At 40.0% G+C, this 23,620-nt stretch overlaps 1 protein-coding gene and 1 pseudogene across 1 annotated transcript; one reads left to right on the forward strand and one right to left on the reverse strand.

Moving 5' to 3' along the window:
* Positions 1-1,486: 1,486 nt before the first annotated feature.
* DDX56 (DEAD-box helicase 56) lies at positions 1,487-19,656 on the reverse strand. The gene is made up of 14 exons (XM_056813045.1): positions 19,527-19,656; positions 19,124-19,285; positions 18,188-18,348; positions 17,882-18,052; positions 17,624-17,714; positions 15,792-16,036; positions 15,495-15,614; positions 14,999-15,112; positions 14,818-14,912; positions 12,843-12,916; positions 12,638-12,727; positions 11,787-11,892; positions 4,348-4,430; positions 1,487-3,715 (listed from the first exon to the last, which is right to left on the reverse strand). Exons 1-14 carry the CDS (start codon positions 19,584-19,586, stop codon positions 3,629-3,631), a joined length of 1,659 nt encoding a protein of 552 aa, XP_056669023.1. The 5' UTR covers positions 19,587-19,656; the 3' UTR covers positions 1,487-3,628.
* LOC107650661 (microtubule-associated protein RP/EB family member 1-like) lies at positions 6,746-9,289 on the forward strand (annotated as a pseudogene).
* Positions 19,657-23,620: the final 3,964 nt, after the last annotated feature.

Below are 23,620 nucleotides of genomic sequence, written 5' to 3' on the forward strand. Positions count from 1 at the left end.
ATTTTCCTTTATCCCCAAATTATTATAATTTCCCTTTAGAAACTGCAATATTATATATAACTTTAGTTAAAATTCTTTTAGAGTTATAAGTTGATTATGTTTAAAATGATCCCTTGGGGAGACTGGTCTCCCAAATGATCACAAGGATGAATGTGTAATTAGAAATCTTGTACCTTTGAACTACATTACCTAGCACCCCCTCTCCTCCTATACTGACATAGGCAGAATATAAATTCTCCCTTTTTCCACCTCTTTTCCTCTTTCCTTCCTGTCACAGCTTTAATGGAGTAGATCTTTTAAGCAGGTAGATTAGCTTGGGCACATGGTTTTATTTTGTAAGATAATTACCTTTTTATTCCTTTACTTCTAGTAATTATTAATTAATCTTATAAATATATTTGGAATTATTGTATATTAATTTTAATTTTACACCCAACAAAATCAGTTAACATAACTACTCCAGACTCCTTGAAGGTCTACCAATAGCTAATGTAGGTGCCTAATAACCAATTATTGAGATGAAGTAATTGCATTGTGGGATTGGACTTTTACCCCTTTTGCCTCAACTCTACTTCTCCAAAGTCTGGATAAACACTGTTCTTGTGTCTGTGGTCATACTTTCTATTCTCCCCTGATTATGCATCAGTCCACTTGGGTACCACTTGAGTCCTAAGTATCCCCTTTGAGTCCCCACCTAATCACAATGTTAACATTAAGGAACCTCTCAAAGATCCCTTCTAATGAAAAAATGTGAATCTTAAAATTTCTCAGACTCTACCTTAGAACATTTGGTTAGGATAATTTTTCATTTTAAAACAATGAAGGGACTTTGGTCAGGAATATGAGAACTCTAACATTACTCCACCCATACTTGGGCATACTTTAGGGGAAGATAAAGTTGTAAACTCCTGAACAATGAAAAGTCCCCAACCCATTCTTAAAGTGAAGCAAGAACCCTTAAGCTAGGTCTATTTTTAGATCTAATACAAAGGGGTGCTAAGTACCTATGAAGATCAAATTAATCAGGCAACTTGCAAAGGACAAGATTAGTCTACTCCGGTGTGAATTACTCAAAAGTTTTAGTCTACTCAGGTGTGAATTAAGAATGGTCAGTCCTTTGGAAAACGTCTACTGTGATTGGTAGATGTAGAAATTTAGGGGAGGTGATATAGGAGAAAATTTTCTTTAAAAGGGGTTTAGGCCTCTGAATGTATGCAACTTTGGAGCTGAATTGGAGACTGGTCTCTCTCTCAGTGGCTGAACTTAAGTTCAGCTTCCTGAGCTAAACTGGAGGGTATCTCTGAACTAGAGTTTTGCTTGGAAGGATCTTGTGGTGAGTTGATAAAAGACTGACTAGTCTCTCTCTTAAGGCTCAGGCCTAGGCCATGTTGGCCTAGGCCCTTCATACTATATTTCTCTTTTTCTCTCTCCTTTTTCTTAATTCCTTAATTTATATTAATTAAAATCTCCATAAAACCCAGCTGAGTTGGGTATTTCATATTTGGGAATTTTTCCCATGGTGACCACTTTATTTTTAATATAAAACCAAGACACTAAAAATTCTCTTTACAGTTTTGGCTATTCAAAGTCTTGAAACCATATTTTCGCGGTCACAGTTTATGGCAACCACTCTTTTGTCCGTAACAACAAGCTACAGAAAAGACCATAACAAAACACTTTTAATTTCTGTGAGACCTAGCATGTGAAACCTTAAAGATGCTCGGTTTTGTACCTTGGGCATGGCTCCCAACAGGGCAAACATGAGAGCATAGGTCTCATCACAGCCAAGTCATTTAACTTTCATGTACTGTGGTGTTTTTTCTTCATTCTCTTTTTTTAAAACCTTGCTTTCTGATTTAGAATCAATACTAAGTATGGATCCTAAGACAGAAAGAGAAAGTTTAGGTAATTGGGGTTAAAAGGTCACAAAGTTAGAAAGTGTCTTGAGACTAGATTTGAATCCAGGATATATCATCTCTAAGCCTGGTGCTCTATCCACTGTGTCTTCTTCATTCTTTACTTTTAGATTTAAGCTATCTCTCTCTTATTTTTGCTTCTGCTGTTCATCTTGAGGAAGACGCTTTGACGTCATCTGTTGACCAAAGGCTTTAGGATGATCTTTCTTATCTGTCAAGTTTGATGATTCTAGAAATATATCTTTAAATCTGTTCTCTTTCTTCTAAGTCTCCCTCCCCACCAGCTCACGTACTTTCCTCATGCTCCCCTCTTCCCAGAATGAAATTTATGGTCCCTACCTGGCCTTGTAATACCTGATAAGGCAGGGGAGAAATTTCTATTGCATAGTGAGTGGGTGGCTGACTAAGTGGCTATGCTGAATCATCACTAGACACATTCCACACACAGAATAACACTTCTTCATTTTTCCCAAGTAGGCTCTTCCCTAGCAATGGACTCCCAATCCAAAACTTGTAAAAGAAGGGAAATTAGGAAGCTTAGTCACCAGGAGCACAACCAGGGGACCTTTTTCCTACTATGAAAATAATGTCCCACAAAGATAGAAGGGACCTTAGAGACCATCTGGTCCAACACAAAATATTTTTAGAGAAAAGGAAACTAAGACCAGAAATGACTTGCCCAAGGCATTTATAAAACAGCTGAGCTAGGATTTGAGCTGAGGTCCTAACTCCAAATCTACCTCTCTATTTTCACTTTTTCCTCATGAATGAGTAAGAAAAAGCTCAAATAAGCATGAAAAGGTGATGTCTCAGGTGCCAGCAGAAATTTCCCAGTGGACAACAAAAGGCAGGAAATGGAAATCTTGAATGATAGGAAGAGATAAATCACAGCTCTTGGAAACCAGCTTCCTAACCAAGGTATTGTGAGTAAAAACTAGAGGGAAAGAAATATGTGTAAACCTAGATCATGGCTCCAGACCCATAGCCTTGATGATTACAATGGAAGCCAACCTTGGGCAATGGGTCTAGGGCAGTGATGGCTAACCTTTTAGAGACCAAGTGTCCAAACTGCACCCTTATGCCACATGTGAGCCCACTGCTTTACCCCAGATAGGGGAGTAAGGAAATGCTCCCAATGGGCTACTAGGCAGAGGGGCAGTTCATGCGAGAAATGTCCTCAGGAAGGCACGGAGAGGGGAGGGGAGCAGCCTCTCTGGCACGTGTCATAGGTTTGCAATATGGGTCTAGGGGCTCTAAGTGTGTGAGAGTGTGAGGGTGGAGGGAAGTCTGGTAAATCAAGGTCAGTCTTACTAACAGATGAGTAGGAATCAATGCAGCACCTTGAGTATGAAGAATAAAGATGTATTTCAGTCCACTTATCAGTGTCCCTTTGGTCACAGGAGTTGGACTATATTATCTCTCAAAGGTTTCTTCCAGCTGCCTGTGAGCCTATGCATGGCGACCCCTGCTGGCAGGGGGGCAGAATCTTCCATCTCAACAAGGGGTGAGGCCAACACTAGAGATAGGCTGATAATTTCCTTCTGGCCTCTGGGAGTCCAATCTCTTAAATAGATCCCATACCAAATCCAACAGTCACTCCACAGCACAGGGCTAACAGGCCAGTGCTCCAGAGGGGAACAAACAAGTAATTGGCTAGCTCCCAAAGGAAAGGAAGATCGTGTGACACTCAGTCCCAGAGAAGAGGAGCAACATCAGGAGTGCTTAGCTGAAGGGGCTGAGGTCCTTGGCTTCTTTCTGGTATACTTGAAGTTTCGCAGAGGGTTCTGTGTCCTTGGGGTCTGTGGGAGTAAGAAGGTATTAAGAGTAATCATTATCTGTATGGCAGAAGAGTGATAAGTCTCTTTAATCTTGCTAGGAATTTTTTGGGGGGGGCTAGGAATTTTCAAAGTCATAGTCCAAAGAACACAGGGCAAGACAAGTAATTCAGTCATAAAATATCAGAGATTATTTGAGTTGGAAGGACCTTAAAGAACATTTAGTTTGACTTCATTTTACAAATAAGAAAACTGAGGTCCAGAGCCCTTGTGCCTCCTATCCTACTAGTTACTACTCTACCCCACCCCCTTTCCTTCTCTCCTTCCTCTCCCCTACTCCTGTCACTGCCTTCACTATTCCTTATTGAGGAAACAATGAAAAGGACAAAAATGGAGATGGGGGTAGGGGGCCACAAGTCCCAAATTCCTTTTCTTTGTATTCTAACATCTAGTCACAAGTTCCTAGCACACAAACCAAGCCACTAGACTTCCTTGGAGATTTCTGAACCTGAGGCAAAGATACCTGGCTTCTTTGTTCTCCAGGATTAGGGTATGATACTATTTTTCTGGGCCCTACAAAGAAGGCAACAAGGAGGGGGAAAGAGTCAACATTCCAGGAGCCTGTTACTTAACTAGAGCCCACACAAGGGCAATACCTTTAATTTCCTGAGGGAGGTGAAGGGTCTGTTCCGTTTCCGCTTGCTGTGAGGGCGGGCAATGCCACGAAGTGTAGGGGGGACTAGGGAATGAAGAAAACAGATGTCTGGCAATCTGTACCCACAATTACCTGCTACAACTATAGTCCTCATTCCTTCTAGGACCTTAAAGCTGAGCCATCATCAATCTGACCCCATTAGATCTATTCCCAAAACTGAATTAATCCCTCCTGATATTCCCCTCCTAGACTTTTTTGTATGTTTTTGTACAATTGACCCTCAACACCCACACTGGCTTGAAGTCCCATCACCTCTCAATTTCTATCAATAGCCCTTAAATTGGTTCTCATTTCCTCTCTCTGCCTATTCCTTCTCTGTTCAGTCTGATGTTAAGAGCTTTTTACTTTGTGCCAAGGATGTTTTCTTACAGGATACTCTGTTTCAACTGAAGTTTTCAGTAACAAGCAGATTCTACTTTTGAGTAAACTTAGATTGAATGCAGAAGTGTTTTCTATTGAATTTTTCACTAATGGCAAGCTTCTTCCTTTATGTAAAATGAATTTACTGTGAATTGAAAATTTCATACACCTTCCCACACCATTCCCTGACTCTACTCCCAATCTTCAATCTTCCCAAGGTTCTGTCCTCAGGTATTTCACTATTCTTATCTATGCTCAGTTCCTCAGTAATCTCATCCATTCCCTAGGCTCTAACTATTGCCCCTCTTTGGATGATTCTTTGGCTTGGTCTTACTAGAACAGATATGGCCTAGAAAGTCTCTTTTACAGATATTTCCAAATGTCTATTAATATCTCCAGCTAACTTTTACATAGTGCTTTAAGATTTAGCTTCAAACAATATCATGGTGTATACACTACTGTTATCACCACTTTAAAAAAGAAAACTAAGGCTTAGAAAGGTTAAGTGGTTTGCCCAAGGTCACAGAGCTAATAAGAATTTGAGGTGAGATTCAAATCTATGTCTGACAAGTCCAGTGCTCTATCCACTATAACACATTACATTTCAATGACCAGAGGACATCTTCACTACAATACTCCAATTCTAATATGTGAAAAGTGAACCTATCCTATTTTCTCTGAAGTGGATTTCCATTCTCAGTAACACATGGATCAAGTTCTTCCTTTCTACTCCATCACTGTTATCATTTAATTATTTAAAAAACCATTACCTTCAGTCTTAGAATCAATAAGTATCGATTTTAAGACACAAGAGCAGTAAGGATGAGGCAGTTAAGATTAAGTGTCTTGCTCAGGGTCACAAAGCTAGGAAGGGTCTAAGGCTAGATTTGAACCCAGTTCCTCCAATTATCTTATTTAATGCCTATACTCCCTTCCTTAACCCCAACTTCCCTTCTAATCACAGACCTATAAGGCTAAATCCTAAACCTCAACACATCACAGGGTGCTACATCAACATTCATAACTTCAAACTCCATCTGTCTCCATCTTTATCTCTGTGGTGTCCCAAAGAACCAAGTGTCTGATCTCACTAGAAATATCAATCATTTGATCAACTATGAATGACTTCACTATTATCAGGAATACACTGATCCAAGAGAAGTCCAAGAGACTAAAAAAAGGAAAATGCTATTTACTGCCATAGAAGGAACTGATGAAGTCTGAATGCAGATCAAAGCAAACCATTTTTCACTTTCTTTCATGACTTTTTTTCTTATATGTATGACATGATCTTCTTTCACAATATGACAAGTATGGAAATATATATCACATGATAGAACATACATAACCTACATTCGATTATTTACCTCTTGAGGAGGGGTTGCGGGAAGTATCAAGAATTTGGATTACAAAATGTCATAAAACAATGTTAAAACTTGTTTCTACATGTAATTGGGGGGAAATACAATAAAATATTACTGGGAAAAATTTTTTCCAGAAAAAAAATACCTGTCACTGAAAGATTTCTAATTTACTTAAGCCTGTCCCCCTCCCCAACCTCTTCTTCTGGGCACACAACTTCCTTTCCATCCTATGTATTACAAATGACCACTGATTTAATTCTCTTCCATCTAACTTGTTTAAATTTTACTTTTTTCTATTCTTGTTCCCAAAACAAAACATAGGGGCAATTAGCTGGCTCAGTAGATAAGAGAACCAGGCCTGGAGTCAGAAGGACCTGAGTTCAAATCTAACCTCAAATATTTCCTAGGGTGTAACCCTGGACAAGTCACTTAACCTCAATTATCTGGTGCTTACTGTTCTTCTAGCTTAGAATCTATACTTAGTATCATTTCTAAGACAGCAGATAAAAGGTTTGTTTTAAAGCATAATTGAAGAAAAATCACACACCATCCTGACCTAACTCACAATTCTTGCTCATTAGGCAACATATTATAGTAAAAAGAGCACCAGGGGTTTTGAATAAGACCTAGATGGAACTGGGGGGCTGGCGAGAGGATACGCGGCACCTCGAGAAGCCGAAGATGGCAGTTAACGTGTATTCAACTTCAGTAACTAGCGATAATTTGAGTCGACATGATATGCTGGCCTGGATCAATGAATCTCTGCAGTTGACTTTGACAAAGATTGAACTATTGAATTATGTTCAGGTGCTGCTTATTGTCAGTTTATGGGTATGCTTTTCCCTGGTTCCATTGCTCTGAAGAAAGTCAAGTTTCAAGCAAAACTGAAACATGAATATATTCAGAACTTCAAGATCCTACAAGCAGGTTTTAAGAGGATGGGTGTAGACAAAATAATTTCTGTGGACAAATTAATGAAAGGAAAATTTCAAGACAATTTTGAATTTGTTTGATGGTTCAAGAAATTTTTTGATGCAAACTATGATGGGAAAGACTATGATCCTGTAGCAGCTCATCAAGGCCAAGAAACTGGCAGTAGCCCCCTCCCTCATGACTCCAGTTTTGAATAAGCCAAAAAAACCTCTTGGTTCCAGTGGTGCAGCTCCACAGAGGCCTATTTCTACACAGAGAACTACAGCACCTTCCAAGACAGGCCCTGGTATGGTCAGAAAGAATCCAGGGATGGGAAATGGAGATGATGAGTCAGCAGAATTGATCCAGCAGATCAATGTATTGAAACTCACTATTGGAGACTTGGAGAAAGAGAGAGACTTCTACTTTGGAAAGCTAAGGAATATTGAATTGATTTGTCAGGAAAATGAAGGGGAAAGTGATCCAGTGTTGCAGAAGATTGTGGAGATACTCTATGCCACAGATGAAAGCTTTGTGATACCTGATGAAGGGGGTCTGCAAGAGGAGCAAGAAGAGTATTAATAACCCATGTACTATACCAGTAGAGAAGCAACATCTGAATTCTTCACCCCAAATCATGTGCTTAACTGTAAAATACTCCCTTTTATTATTTTTAGAGGACTCACTCACTGGTTTCTTTTCGTAAGCAAAAAGTACCTCTTCTTAAAGTGCACTTTGCAGAAGTTTCACTCCTTTTACAATGGGTGTTGAGTTAGGAATTTTTTTATCTTGTGGCAAAGCAGTATTAACATCTAGCTGGTTCACTTAGGGAACAAAGAGGCAGATCTTGAGAGCTCACTTTTTGGTTGCTGGTAAACATACTGATTCCTGAAAAATTATTTTTATATAACATACTAAATGGAGGCTCAGAATAGAGAAATGTGAAGACGACTCACAAAATGGATTAGCTAATGTGAAATCTCAACAGAGAACTAAATAAATAATGCCTTAAGAGTATTTAAAAATGTTTCCATATGTCAAATTATAAAATGTAATATGACAGGATTCTTTGTGCTTCATATTGTGGTTAGAAAGCGCCTAACCTTATACATGACTATCTGGGAAGGCCTGTGGTGCTCTTTTAGTACTTGCAGGCATAGAAATTGATCAGAATGCAAAGTAAAGAAATTTATTCTAGAGCTTTTTGGTATTGCTAAGTGGTAGAACCCCATGAAAGAATAGGCTGGATTTTTGCCTAACAATCAGAGGCAGTCTTTTGACTCTGAGATGTATGATTGAGTTGAAGAGCTCAAAATTGTTTTCATTGAGCATTTCTGTATCAGTTTTTCGATGTTACTCCAAATCTTCTGTGCATTGTATTTTCTAGAAAGCAAGATGTGTCTGGTTTTACTTGGGAGCAGATTGTCTTGTTTTCTTTTAGTTAACTTTTTATTCTTCCTTTCCCCTTATGTTCCCCTTTTGGGGTCTCTTCTTTCTGCCCCTTAAAACGTGCTGCTGAGAACAAGACATACCATGGGCAGGTGATCATGCTCCACGTTCTTTCTGGACCTCTGGTAGAGGGAGAGTGATCTGTGAAGGCTGAGATTACCTTGTGATCTGCAAGGCCTTGGGTTTTTGGTGGTTTTTTTTTGGTACCTGCTGTCCATAGCTCTCACTGTATCTGAATAGTTGCCAGTGCACTAATCTCCTTGGAGATAAATTTCATTAGAGTGTGTTACTAAATGTTAATTTTTTTTGCAGAAAATACAGTACCATGTCTAATTTAAATATTAATATTTAAAATATTTCATTCCTAAACACTCCCATCTTTTGCTTTGCACCTCAGCCTGTTTCATCCTTTTTGTTTGGTAGGAACCTGCCAGATTTCTCAGTCACCCACTACTGAGATTGATCAGTCCTGAAGTGCTTGTATCAATTTGTTTCCGGTGGTAGATTCTGGTGTCCTAAAATGTGTGTAGAAGGCGAGTTTTTATGATGAAATTGTTGTGTAGTGCATGAATCTGTGGAATTCTGAGGAAAACCCAAATTTAATTAATAATAATAATGCCAAAAATGCAAGTAACTCGCCATTGTTAAAATACAGTGCTGTTATTTCTCTCTTGTGGCCTTTTAGACTTTTGTTGCCCTAAAAATTCCATTTTACTGGGAAACCATATTCCACCTGGTCTTTCTTGACAGGGTTTTTTTCTACTTTAAACAGTTTCTAAATAAAGTTCTGTATTTAAAGGGGAAAAAAAAGCACCGGGGCTAGGAAAAACTGACTCCAGCTGGAAAGGACCTCAAAGGTCACCAAGGGCAACCTATATCTAAACAAGGATCCTTTCTACAATTTCAAACAAGTTATGCCAGATGCTGGGGATATGACAGTGAGGCAGTCCCTGACCTCTCAAGGAAATTACTGTCTTATATACCCAACCAACAGGTTTTTTAAGATTGAATGCAATCTAAAACTCAATGCTGCTTGGCCCTGAGATCCCTCCCTCTGTCCCTCCTAATGGAGAGGATAGAGGGTAGGCATGGGAGTGCTTCTCTCAGATCTTTCATTTAAGGAAGGAACTTGATGCAGTCACCTCCTCATCTCCCACCTAGCATGCTCCTGGGCTGGGTACTCTATAACCACCCCTCTTAAGCTTCTTTTTCTATATTTGTGCCCAAATAGATTTTTTTTTTTTTGCTCAAATAGATTGTGAGCTCCTTGAAGGCAGGAACTATCTCTGACTCCCCCTAGCCCTAAGTACAGGGCTGGCACATAGTAGGCACTTAATAAATGTTTATTCAATTACTAAGTATGGAAGGGAGAGGAAACCCACTACTTTTTTTCATACCCTTGTCTTCTTTTGTCTGATAAAAGAGAAGCAAGGGCAAGGCAAATGGGATTAAGTGCCTTGCCCAAAGTTATACAGCTAGGAAATTTCTGAGGCCACCTTTGCACCCAGGTGTCCCAACTCCAGGCCTGGTGCTTTATCCACTGTGTTTCCTAGTTTCCCTGAAGCCCATTATTTCATTCCTTATGGAAGTTTCTTCTTATGTCAACCTATAGATCTTTTTCGATCCATTTCACCTTTTATTTTATATTCTAAAATTTTGCCAGGAACCCAAATCAAATCTGCTGGCTTATAGTTTACAGATTCCATTCTCTTGCCTTTTTTTAACATTACTAATAAATATCTCTGCCTTTTTCCCTTTGTACAGAATATGTCTCATTCTCCATGGTTTTTCAAAAGTCACTGTCAATGGCTCATCAAATAACATTTTCCAGTTCTTTCAGTATCCTGGGATATAGTTCATCTAGACAAGCTGACCAAAACTCATCAAGGGCACTGAGAATCATTCTCACAATTTCTCTATCTTGAGTATGAATTCTCTATTAGTCATTTTTGTTCTGTCCTTCCCAGTCCAAAGATCATTTTCCTTGGCAAAGAACACAGAAAGAAAATAAGAAATGTACAGGTCTATCACCTGTTAGCATTGCCATATCCTCCCCCATATGCAGGCAGTGATCCAATTGCTTCTTTGATCCTCACCTTTTCCCAATATAGTGAGGGGGAGGGGAGAACAGCAGGAGCCCAAGATCCTAGTCCAAGCTCTGCTAATGAATAGTTGTATGAACTCCAAAGTCAATTGATTTCTCAAGTTTCCTCATTTGTCAGAGAAGACAAATGGGTTCCTTTCTTTTTTTATATTCTTTCCCTACATGAACTCATAAGCTCCCAAGGATTTTTATTATTATCTCTAGTTAGACAATTCCCAAGTCTAAAGATGTCTACCTGGTCTCTGCCTGAGGTTCTCTCTCACTTTAGATACTTCAAATTGGCAATCCAATAGGCATCTCAAATGCAACATTTCTAAAACTGAATTCTTTGTTTTTTTATTTTACTATTTTTTCAATTAACAAAAATGTATTTTCTCTCTCTCTCACCACTCCCTCCAACCCCTGGGGGAGAGGGGTAAACCCTTATAATACACACAATTAAGCAAAACAAAATCCTATATTGACCATACAGAAAAAAAATATGCATCTTATTCTTTACCCTGAATCATCCCTCTCTCAAGAGTTGTGGAACAGGCTTCAACATTGATCCTAAATCATTGCATTGATAATCTTTTCCCCAAATCTGCTTTCCTTCTCAACATCTCGATTTGATGAAAACAGTACTTTCACTTAAAAAAAGTTCAGCCAAACTATATTAAGGAAGCAACAGCACAAGGAGTCAAGATCATAGACTTAAGAGAGAAAATCTGAGATCATCTAGTCCAACCCTCTTATTTTACAAAAGAAATCAAGGATCAGGAAGTTTAGTAATAGGGGTGAGATTCAAATCCAGGTCCTTAATCCCAATTCAGAACTCTTTCCACTCCATCATTTCCCACCATCTCCAGGAAATGTTCCTCAACTTATTCCACTTAAAATGAGCTCTCCCTTCTCAGAGTTCCTAGTGTGGTTTTAGCTGATACTATTTAATATCAGTTGTTCCACAAGTGTTCATTCAGGTTCCCTAGCTACATTATATGAATCTTGAGAGCACAGACTATCTTGAGCTTTTTTCAGATCTTCTAGTAGGGAGATCATTAACAAATACTTGTTGGCTAGTTGACTGATCCACTGTTCTCTCCCCAACTATCTGTCAAGGATACTACCCTCCCAAGAGGTCTCCATTCTTCACTTCATTAGCACAGGCTCTATACAGGCTGCATCAATCACCTAAGCCCAAATGAGTCTTACCCAAGTAGTCAGGAACATGGCCAAGATGGGGCTTCACTACTGCAGGGTGCAGGGGCCGATCATGTCGTAAGAGCTGTAAATCTCTAGGGTTGTCCTCAAAGTAGGTCTGGAAGAAGAGGTATTAATGTAAAGACTTATGTTTTGTTTTGTTTTAATTTTCTTTTTTATTGTGAACTTAAGTATTAGTCAACTAGCATTTTAAAATGTAAATGAGAAAGTGGATTATATAAGAAACTGAACTTACAGTTCAAATATATAATTATTCAATTTAACAGGGCAAGAACAAAACTGCTCTATTTGGGTGTCCTTGAAGCACTGTTTTCTTCTGTTTTCAAAAATGTTTTATTAATGTTCTTTTTGCAGAGAGAAAGTTATTACTACCCACTTACCAACCAACGAATCAATCTTCCCCTCATAAAAAATACCCATAGTTCAACCAAACAAAATAAAGCCTAATTCTTACAACCTGTCTTCCCTTCCATGGGCTATCACATTATTCCTTTTTTTAAAAACCCTTACTTTGTCTTAGAATCAATACTAAATAGCAGTTCCAAGGCAGAAGAGCCATTAGGGATAGGTAAATGAGTTTAAATGACTTGCCCAGGATCATATAGCTAGTCAGTGTCTAAGGTCATATTTGAACCCAGTCCCTCCCATTTTGAGGCCTGGCTCTTTATCTACTAAGTCACCTACCTAACCACATTACTCCTAATATCCTTGACTCCTAAGAAATCATTAAACTCCAAATAAGACCCAAAGCCTAGATGTCCACTTCTTACTACAAGAACACTATTAGACTTTACCTCTTTTCTTCTGTTCTCCACCCTCATACATGATCCATCCTTTCTCACCTTGAGCTTCTCTGAGTGCAGAAGCTCCTCTTTAATCTCCTTCAGTCTTGCTTCCCGAATGGCTTGTTTAGTCACAGAACGCATGGCATCCTAGGCAAAGAGGATCAAGAAAGTAGATAAGGCAACCAGCCCAGTATTAAACCTAGGACCATCCTTTGTACCTAAGCCCAGATCCCAGATTTATATAGAACTGTCCCCAGCTCACCCGACAACGGTATCGGAAACCCTCAATCTCCTCCATTCGAAATTGGTAGGGAAGAAACATGGATTCTGCACTTTCTGTGGATAAAAGAAGCTGTGAGATACTAAAAGGGCTGAAAAACTTTAGCTCCCATCTAACCACTTAGTCAAATATAATAATGTCCTGTGCTACCTACTTTCCCCAAAATCTTCAAACCTCCTTTGAACTCTGGCAGCACTTATCCATTTATTTGGGTACTTTAACACAAACTAGGTAGCACTGCTAAACTTTTGCTAAATATGTAGCTGTCTCAACTACCTAATTAAATCCTTGAGAGAAGAGTCCTTATCTTATACCCCTTTGTAACTCCAACACTTACCCTAGTGCTCTGTATAAAGCAAATGTCCAATAAATTTTGGTGCTGATACACACCTATTATTTCTTAGATGAGACAACAAGAAGGAATAATGCTCTCTTGGACCTCAGTACTTCCTAAAACTTTTGAAATCTGTACAATTCTTTCTGAGGTTTCCCCAGAAAAAGAATTCAGTATATTATTGCTATAGACATCATGCTACAGTATATGGGGACCTGGCTTGGAGTCTACTTGGGTTCAAGACTGTTACATACTGGTTGTGACTCTGGCCAAGTCACTTAACTGAAAAGAGAGAATATGTTAAAGAAATAAAGTGAACAGTTTGGTTTGAGTTAGCTAGTTAAGGTCTTTGATATACTATGGATAGGATCAGTGGTGGAACAGGTTGTTTGAGCCCTTGTCCTTGTGCCCACCAAGGAATTGGTACAATAGGCACAGACCCATGATCTTTCAGCTGACAGAATTCTGTGCCCAGAATACATGACACAGGCTAATGTCTAAGTCTAAGTTACACAAAAATTGCCCTCTACACTGGTAGATAGAAGTTTCTCGCTGTGTAACTTCTTAAACCATTAAGATTATAGGTTTGAACACATACACACAGTGTCCTTTTCCACATTTCCCTCCTCTTCCCCAGGCTATCTTTCAGCATTAGCCTTTCCTTGATCACATTACCCCAACTTTTTAATCCTTGTCCCTCCCCTTTCTCTGAGACAGTAATTCAACCCTTGATGGTTCAACTTCCTTAAAAGTGAGGACAATTGGTTAATATGACTAAAAAGAAAAATGATAAAAGTAGGATGGAATTTGGAAAAATTGGGACACTAATACATTACTGGTGAAACTATGAACTTATTATACAACCATTCTGGAGAACAATATGGAACCAGGTCCAAAGGACCATAAACTTATGCATACCCTTTGATCCAGCAATATCACTAGGTCTATATCCCAGAGATTAGAAATAGGAGAAAAGGACCAACTTGTACAAAAATATCTTTTTGTATTGGCAAAGAATTGGAAACTGAGGGAGTATCCATCAATTGGGGAATAACTGAAAGCTGTGTTTTATGGTTGTAATAGAATACTATTATGCCATAAGAAATGACCAACAGAATGAGTTCAAAAAAAAAAAACTGGACTTACATGAAGTGATACAAAGTGAAGTGAGCAGAACTAGAACACTGTGTATAATAACAAAAATATTGTATGATGATCAACCATGAACTATTATCAGCAAAACAAGGTCCAAAGATAACCCCAAGGGATTTATGATAAAAAATGTTCTCCACAGCCAAAGAAGGAACTGTTGGGAATCTGATTGCAGATCAAACCACGTCATACTTTATTTCCTTCGTGAGGTTTTTTTTTTAATTGTATGTGTGATATGTGTCTTCTGTCACGGCATGGGGAATATGGAAATATGTATTTCATGGCACCAGTATAAGCTACATCAGACTATTTATTGCTGGGGAGCGGGGCAGAGAATCTGAATTGAAAAATGTAAGAAAACAATTATCGAAAATTGTTTCTACATATAATTGAAAAAATAAAGTTTAAAACAAAAAAAGAAGTGAGGAAAAGAGAACCAAAAGCTGCCCCACAAGAAACCCCAGTTTTTACCTCCACCAAGGGCCTCTTCAATTTCTTTGAGCTGGGGACGTTCTGTGGGCAGTACAAATGTCAGGGCTGTTCCTGGGTTGTTAGCACGTGCAGTTCTATGAAGAAAAGATACACTCAAGCCACAATATCCCTCACCTTAGGGCATCTGCACACATCACACACAGTCTGGCACCATACTTACCTGCCAGCTCGATGAATATAGGCCTCAGGGGAAGGTGGGAGATCAAAATTAAGCACAGCTGTCACATTGTGGAAGTCAATGCCACGTGCCACACCAGATTCTGTATCAGAGGCCCTATGAAGAAGAGAGAAGTTTTAAATAAAATTGCTTCTTGTCCATTAGGATAGGCATCATGCTAGTCCCATGTTTGAATGTCACCCATTCTTAAGTAGTTGACATACTTTAGCAACTAGTTTTCTCATAACTAGTCCAAATTTTTTCTTTCTCAAACTGACAATCCAACTTACATCATCTCTCCACCCTGGCGCCAAAGCCCAAAAGAACATTCATGTATACATAGTGTAAGTAATACCTGGAAATCCTATAAAAAATCAAGAAAAAAACCAAGCCCTCACCCCAATCTATGCATTCTAGAGTTTAGCATCCTTCCAAAAGACAGGAGACAGGACTGTGGTATGAAGAACTAAAGAAATTTATGGAGTTCTATATACATCACCTCTCTCCTTTGGATCCTTGGCCCCGACGCTTGCCTTTAAAAGGGGCCCCTAGCACTTCCTCATCAGTTGCAATAACACAATCGTAGAAGCCTTGGTTGAATTGTGAGATGATGTGGCACCTATAGCCAAGACCAGATGTAAGATCAGTTCTATAGTGCCTCCAAGTTGGTTGTTCATCAATCCTAAGGTTCTAGCTTTAGCCTCCCCATTATTCTGGTTCCTCAACAGTCCCAGTCATATGACTACTCCCTCAAGCTCTTTCTATCACCTTGCCCCAAAACACAAGAGCTTTAAACCTGGAACGAAGAGGCAGTTCTCCATTGAGCACACAGGCAGGAATGCTGAACTGCTCCAGGAAAAGTCGAAGGCGGTAACCACGTTCTAAAGTGTTAACAAAGAGTAGTGATTTGCCCCGCAATAAAGACAGTTTTAGCAGAGCATAGAGTAAAAGGAATTTGTCCTCCTCGGTCTCACAAACAACTTGAAACTGCTGCAGCTGATCTGGTCCTGGAAGCTGAGATTCTTGCAACTTCAGCGTTACCTAGGGAGAAGGCAGGGTAAGAGTTCACAGGAGTCAGGTAAGGAAGAAACAAATACTAACACAGAAATTTCCCAGTCAGCATGCAGATGCCCTTTATGTGCAATGCACAGACAGGATGCTGAAATTCCTTGTCCTCTGCTCAATTTCTAACTGGAAAGATGATAATTGATATTTATAGGACATTTTGAAGTTTGCAAACATGTTACATACATTTAAATAATCAATCATTAAATATTTATTAAACACCTATGTGCCATTCACTGTGCTTAGGCACTGGGAATACAAAAAGGCAAACACAATTCCCACCCTCAAGGATCCTACAATCTAATGGGGAAATAAGGTATTTAAGAGACTGGAAAGGTAGGAGGGGGCTAGGTAATGAAAAGCTTTGCAAGCCAGACAAAACATTTTGCATTTCTTCCTGAAGGCAATAGGAAGCTCCTGAAGTGTACTGGATAGGAAGGGTGGCATGATCAGACCTATGCTTTAGAAAACTCATTTTACCAGCTGAATGGAAGATGAACTAGAATAAGGAAAGGAACTTGAGGCAGACTGACCTACCAGTAGGCTGCTACAATATTCCAGATATTATATGCAATAATCCCTCAGTAATGAGGATCAGTAGTGGCAGTGTAAAAGGGGAGGGGGAAGTACCATTCAAGAGATGTTACAAAGATGATATCAACAGACCTTGGCAACAGAACTGAAAAGGGGAGGTGACAAATACTGAGGAATCCAGAATGTCTCCTAGGTTACAAGCATGAGGGACTAAAAGGATGTTTGCTGCCCTCTACAGTAACAGGAAATATTGAAGAGAGGGAAGGATTTAGGGGGGAAAGATAAAAGAGTTCCATTTTGGACATAATGACTTTAAGAAATCTTTTAGAAAACCATGTTTGGGGGGCAGCTGGTGGCTCAGTGGATTGAGAGTCAGGCCTAGAGACGGGAAGTCCTAGGTTCAAATCTGACCTCAGACACTTCCTAGCTGTGTGACCCTGGGCAAGTCACTTGACCCCCATTGCCTAGCCCTTACTACTCTTCTGCCTTGGAACCAAAACACTGTATTGATTCCAAAACAGAACGTAACGGTTTAAAAAAAAAAAAAGAAAACCATGTTTGAAAGGCAATTAAAGATGGGAGATTGAAGATTAACAGAAAGATGGGGGGAGAATAGGTAGATTTGAGAATCATCAACATAGATATGGTAATTAAATCCATGGGAACCAATGAGATCATCAAGTAGTATTTAAGCCTTTTAACCATTGTGGGAGATAGAAACCATGTATGATATTATCCCCCTTTCACAGATGAAGAAATGAACCTCAAAGAGGCTCTCTGGCTTGCCTATAGGCACACAAGTAGAAGAAAGAACAATAAATATATTTGCAATGTTCCTGGGGTAGAGTTGAACAAGTCCTGATTGCTGGTCATAGCAAGAGAGGATACTCCTTCAGATTGAAAAAGTGGGAACCATTGCCATAGGCTTTAGCATGAAAATGTTCAGGATACTGGGTTAGGGACTGAAAAAAATTCTCATCATTTCAGTTCCAACCCCCCCCCCCCCCCCCCCGTCCCATTATGCCTCACCGGGTTATGCAGCACAAGCTCCTTAAGGGCCTGTACATCTTCATTAAAAGTAGCAGACATGAGGAAGGCCTGGTATATCCGGGGCAAGTGACTGCAGAAAAGCATAGAAGAGTCGGGTTCCATTCTGAGCCTTCAAACAGCTAGAGTTCCACAATCACTCCCCAAGCCCACCCTGTAGCCTCCAGGCCACTCAGTAATCTCACCCTCCTCTCTACCTGATGCCCTTCTTCCCAAGAGGCAACAATCCCCTACTCTTACCAAAGAAGGGTCTTAAGCTCTTCTTCAAAGCCAAAGGAAAAAAGCAAGTCGGCCTCATCCATTACAAGCAGCTCCAAAGAGTCACGCAAATTCAAGTTGCCTTGCAGCAGATGACTTAGCACCCGTGATGGTGTGCCTACTACCACATCTGGCTTCTCCATAAGCAAGGGTCTACAGGGAGGTAAAAAATTAGGATCAGGATAAAACATATGCAAAATATAAAAACCAAAGGAATTAAAGACTGGGAAGTGAGTGCTCCATTATTACCCTTAATGCTTCATCACTAGATGAATTTCTTTCACCCACCTTTGAAAAGCAAAGTCCTCTGAAGCTGACACATCAACCACACGAACATCCCGGGAACAATATGCTGTCAGCTGACGGATCATGGTCTGTGCCTGTCGTGCCAACTCCTTGGTGGGTACAAGAACAAGGCCTCGAATAGCCTGTTCCACAACTGGTCCTGTCTGTAATAACATGTATTGAAGATTTTACCCAACCCAAACCACACTCTTTGCTGTGTTACCTTCAGTCAGCAGTGGTCATTCACCCTACAAAAATGGAAACTTCAATGTCTTCTCTAAAAGCAAACTGATCTCCCCTTCAATAACTACATAGGTCATATGGAACCTGGTTCTTTCCCTTCAGTTACTGTCACATGATTACCCTAGTCCTAGCTTAATTCTAGTCCATATCTGAGAGAGAAGAGCATGACTGTATGCATTCCTGCATAGGCTCCATGAAAAAGCCTTGTAAGGGATCTGCTAGGGCCAGCTTACACTGGCAGAGCTGATTGTTAAATTTCCAACCTAGCAGTGAAATCTCTGAATCCACAAGCTATAAATCATCCTTGATTTGTTTTGTCAATTAGCTAACTTTTAAAATACACAGGAAAAAATATTTTAAATGCAGATTAATCTTAAAAGGTAGTCCTGGATTTTCAGACTTTTACCACAACACACTTTCTTGAAACCACTGTGCCAACTCAGGCCCAAATGACTCCTTCCTCACTGAACAGATACAGAACTGAAAGGGCTCAAATGGATCATATAGCCCAACCCCCTAGTTTTACAAATAAGAAAATTGAGGTCCAGGGAAGGGACTTGCTAACTTGCCCAAAGTCACACTTGCAGTAAGAAATGGGACTTAAGTTGGCAAGGGGAGAACACTACTATTAATAACACCTCACTGGAGAATTTCCTCCCTCGGTCCTCCTCACCCTAAGGGCCCAAGCTGTCATACCGCCTTCCTATGAAGCAGATGCTGCAGGAGCGGGATGGCATAAGCGGCGGTCTTCCCTGAACCGGTCCGAGCCCGGGCCAAGAGGTCCTTCCCCTCCAAAGCCAGTGGAATTGCCTTCTCTTGGATAAGCGTGGGTCGGGCCCAACCCTGCTCTGCGATGGCCTGGAAAAGAACAGAAGCAGAAAGAAGTAGAGACAGCAGGGAAGGGAAGAGGGCTAAAGCAGGAGATGGTGCAGACCAGGCAGCTCGGCGCCCCATCCGATACGGACCAGGCAGGGTCAGTTGGGGCGGGTGAGGCGAGCCCCTGCGGGGAAAGGTTCCAGGAGTTGAGGAAGGAGTTGATCAACGCAAGGCCCCTCTCAGTCTTGCCCTTACACCCATTCCCTCTTCCCCGTTCCAGTACCTGCAAGAGCCTTTGGTCCAGTCCCATGTGCTGGAAGCCAAGCACCTCAGAATCCGCCATGTTGCCGGGAAGTAATAACACGCGTGCGCGGCAGGAAGTACTTGACAGTCAGGGGGAAAGGCAGATAAGGCTGGAGGCGGGGCCAAAGTACTGGCTAATCAGCTTGAGGAAAGTAGCCTCACTCCCGGAAAAACAAAATCCGCTGGGTTTGTCGGGAATCTTATGCCAGATAAATTTAGTAAAACTTGCTTCCCAGACAGTTAGAGCTCCCTTCACCTTCTGTTACCTCTGGAAAACGGCGATTTGAGCTAGGTTAGGCAATAAGGAAGTGTAAATCCCTGCAGCGCACAAAGGCATATCAGACCCTAATCCAATCTGGCCTCAGATGCTAATTAGGTGTGTTACCCTGGGTAAGTCATCTAACTATTGTTTGTCACAGCTTCCTCATCTATAAAATAATAATAGCTAACATTTATAAAGCGTTTGCTATGTGCCAGGAATAGTACTAAATGCTTTTAAATTATTATCTCACTTGAACCTCATAACAAACCTGGGAAGTAGGTGCTGTTATTATCCCAATTTACAGATGAGGAAACAGGCAAATAACAGACTAAAGTGTCTTGCCCAGGCTCACACAGCTAGTAAAGTGTCTGAGGCTGGATTTGAACACTATCATTTCTCACGACTCTTTCATCAACAGATATTCCCCTTGAAGTGGGGCACTTCATAAAACGAGTCTGGACACCCAAAAATTCAATTATTGGAACCATTATTTATTGATTGATAAAGAATAAAGAATCTACCAGCTGGGGCAGACTTCCCTAGTGGAAGCTGCATCAGACTGACATTACAGGATAGCTTATATAGGTTACAAGACACAAAGTTATGTCCTTTCACATACGGGTTCTTATTTGACAATCAAACAAACCTTATCACAAACACTGGTATGTGTGGTCAGTGATGAGTGGACAATCCTCAGGTTATTCAGGGGTTGTTTACTTTCACATGTACTTAATCACTTATCCCTAGTTAGCTATAAGTTACCTTGCATTCTGTCCTAACCTCTTCGATATTCCTGAAGTTCCTTTGTTTCCTGACCTTCCTATTTTTCATCCTTAGGGTAATTAGAGTCTTGTCTGTAGCCTACATAAGCTGTTTGATCTCCTGGAGAGGGGGTGGTGGGCTGGGTCTGTTTCCAAAAAATGCAGGAAGGGATTGATCTGCTTTATATACTTCAATTTTATTATCTTCCCTTATTGGGACTACTTTCCCCTAAGGTGAAGAAGTATCAGAGACAATGACTTTGTGACCTTTGAAAAGGAAGAACCATTAAAGATCCTTCCAGCAACTGGAACTGATAGTAAAAGTAGCCTAGTCTGATGAGGAGACACCTATTTGACCTAACCCAGCATCGAATCAGACCAGGAATACAGATACAGGTCCACAAGAGAGCTGTTTATCACCCATACCATACCCCAAAGTGATTTTGGTGGGAACTCTTCAAAGGAAGAAGAGGACTCCCAAGAGGGAATGTTTTGTAACAACTACTTTAAGGAGTTCCCTTTACCTATGGTATGCTCCAAGTTTGAGAAGTTGTGCCCACTGTATTTTTTCAGTATATAGCCTGTAGTAGCGGGGAGTTCAATACTAGATCCACTATGCCACCCTGGCATAATAGCACTGGGATTGTTGTGAAGAGAAAATGAGATATCTGTAAAGATCTTTGCAAACATTAATGCACTATATATTTTTACTATGATTATATCACCAATCTAGAGGTGAAAATGAACTCCAAAGTCATCTACGCCATCACCCTATTTTATGATCATGCAGCAGCTAGGAACTGTTAAGATTGCCTGTACTCAAATCCAGGTCTTCTGAAACCAAATCCAATACTTTTCCCACTCTGCCATGCTGTTTTTCACTAAAGAGTTTGTTCCTGATACATTACTGATTTCCCTGTATTTGGTAAGAAATTCAGGCCCAAGTAGGCTAAATAACTAGCTGTAGGTCTCAGATATAATCATTGGCAGTGGGGATTTGAACTGAAGACCTGACTGCAGAGCCTGGGTTCTTCACATTCCTCTCTACTACACAGACCTCTATACATTTGCTCTTACTTGGCTTCTCCATCATTCCTATTTTCTCTGCCCCTCCTAAAATACGCATTGAGAATAGTTAGTCCAAAAGCTGGGAACAGAAACTATTTCTCCCTCACCCACTTGCAACAACTCCTCAGCATTAAAAACCCACCTTCTCTCCCTCTCTCCCCACTACCTATCTTTATTGATGAAGGAATAAAAACAAAACCCTTGTAATAAATATGTCAAGCAAAGTCAAGTCAAGCAAAACATTTCTGCTTGGTCATGTACAAAAAATAGGTCTCAAAATGCACTAAGTGTATTGCCTTTCTGTCAGGAGAGGGGTAGCACATTTCATCACAAGTTCCCTAGAGTTGTGATTGATCATTGCATTGGTTAGTGTTGGTAAATCTCTCAAAGTTATGGTCTTTATGGTGTTGCTATTAACATATAAATTGTTTTCCTGGTTGTGCTGACTTCATTCTTCACCATTTCAAAGAAGTCTTTCTCATTTCTATAAAATTCCCTTCATTTTTTACAGCATAATAATATTGCATTAACAGTAAGACACCACAATTTGTTGCCTATTTCCCAACTGATGGGCAACCCCTCAGTTCCCAATTATTTGCCAATACAAAAAGAGCTATTATATATTTACATACATGAGGTCCTTTTCCTTTCTTTGGATCTCTTCAGGATACTGATCTTTTAGCAGTATTGCTGGTTAGAGTATTCAGTTAAATGGCTTTGGGGGGCATATTTCCAAATTGCTTTCACAGTTCCACCAATGGTGTATTAGTGTACCTATACTCCCACAGCTCCTCCAGCAAATGTCATTTTCTTTTTTTGTCAATTTTGCCTCTCTGATAGGTAGAAGGAAGAAGCTCTAGTTGCTTTAATTTGCATTTAATTATTGTTTTGGAACATTTTCTTAACATAATTATTGACAATTTGAATTTCTTCCCCTGAACAATACTTTTTCATATCCTGTGACTATTTATCAGTTGGAAAGGGGCTTTCAGTCTTATAAATTTTAATCAGTTCCCAATATAACTTGGAAATTAGATCTTTACTAGATGAATGCATTACCAAGGTTTTCTTCCAGTTATCCACTTTCCTTATTTTAACATTGGTTTTGTGTAAAAACTTTTTAACTTTATATTTTCAAAACTGCTTATTTTATCTTTGTGATCCCCTATCTACAGATGTAAAAGGTATTTCATCCCTGTTCCTATAACTTGTTTCTCTCCACTAATGCCACAAAGGATAAGCAATGCATACTTTCCCTCATTGTTGTTCATTCCTGTCTGACTCTTCTTGACCCTGTGGACCTTAATACACCAATACCATAGGGTTTTCTTGGGAAAGCTACTGGAGTGGTTTAGCATTTCCTTTTCCAGTAGATTAAGGCAAACTGAGGTTGTGATTTGCCTAGGGCCATACAGCTAGTGTCTGAGGTCATATTTGAACTCAAATCTTCTTGACTCTAGGCTTTGCACTCTATTCAGCAAGCCAACTAGTACACACTTTCCCCTACCTATCTCCAATTTTTAGAAAGCAAATATATATGAGTACTCTCTGACTAATTCCATAGGAAAGAAGCATTTATTAAGCACCTAGTATGTCTAGATGCTGTGCCAAGACTTTGATCTCCTTTTATCCTCACAACAACCTTTTAAGACAGGTACTTTTAATTTCATTTTATAGCTAAGGAAATTGAGGCAATCAGAGATTAAGTGATTTACCCAGGGTCACAGAACTAGTAAGTGTTTCAGGCAAGATTTGAACTCTGGTCACTCCATCACCAGCTGCTAAGTCTCTCAAGATGATCAGGTCAAACATTTGATAAACCCTAAATACTACTCACATGTTATCTATCATTACACTAGTGTCCTAGAACTGCAAGGTCATGGAAATGATGGGAACACAGAGATTAGTTGTAGCACTGGATTTCTGACAGCAATAGACAGATGGCAAAGCAGGCTGGCTTAGACTAGCCTGTGGTGCCTGGAT

Source organism: Monodelphis domestica, chromosome 1 (assembly GCF_027887165.1).
Source record: "Monodelphis domestica isolate mMonDom1 chromosome 1, mMonDom1.pri, whole genome shotgun sequence".
Taxonomy (NCBI): Eukaryota; Metazoa; Chordata; class Mammalia; order Didelphimorphia; family Didelphidae; genus Monodelphis; species Monodelphis domestica.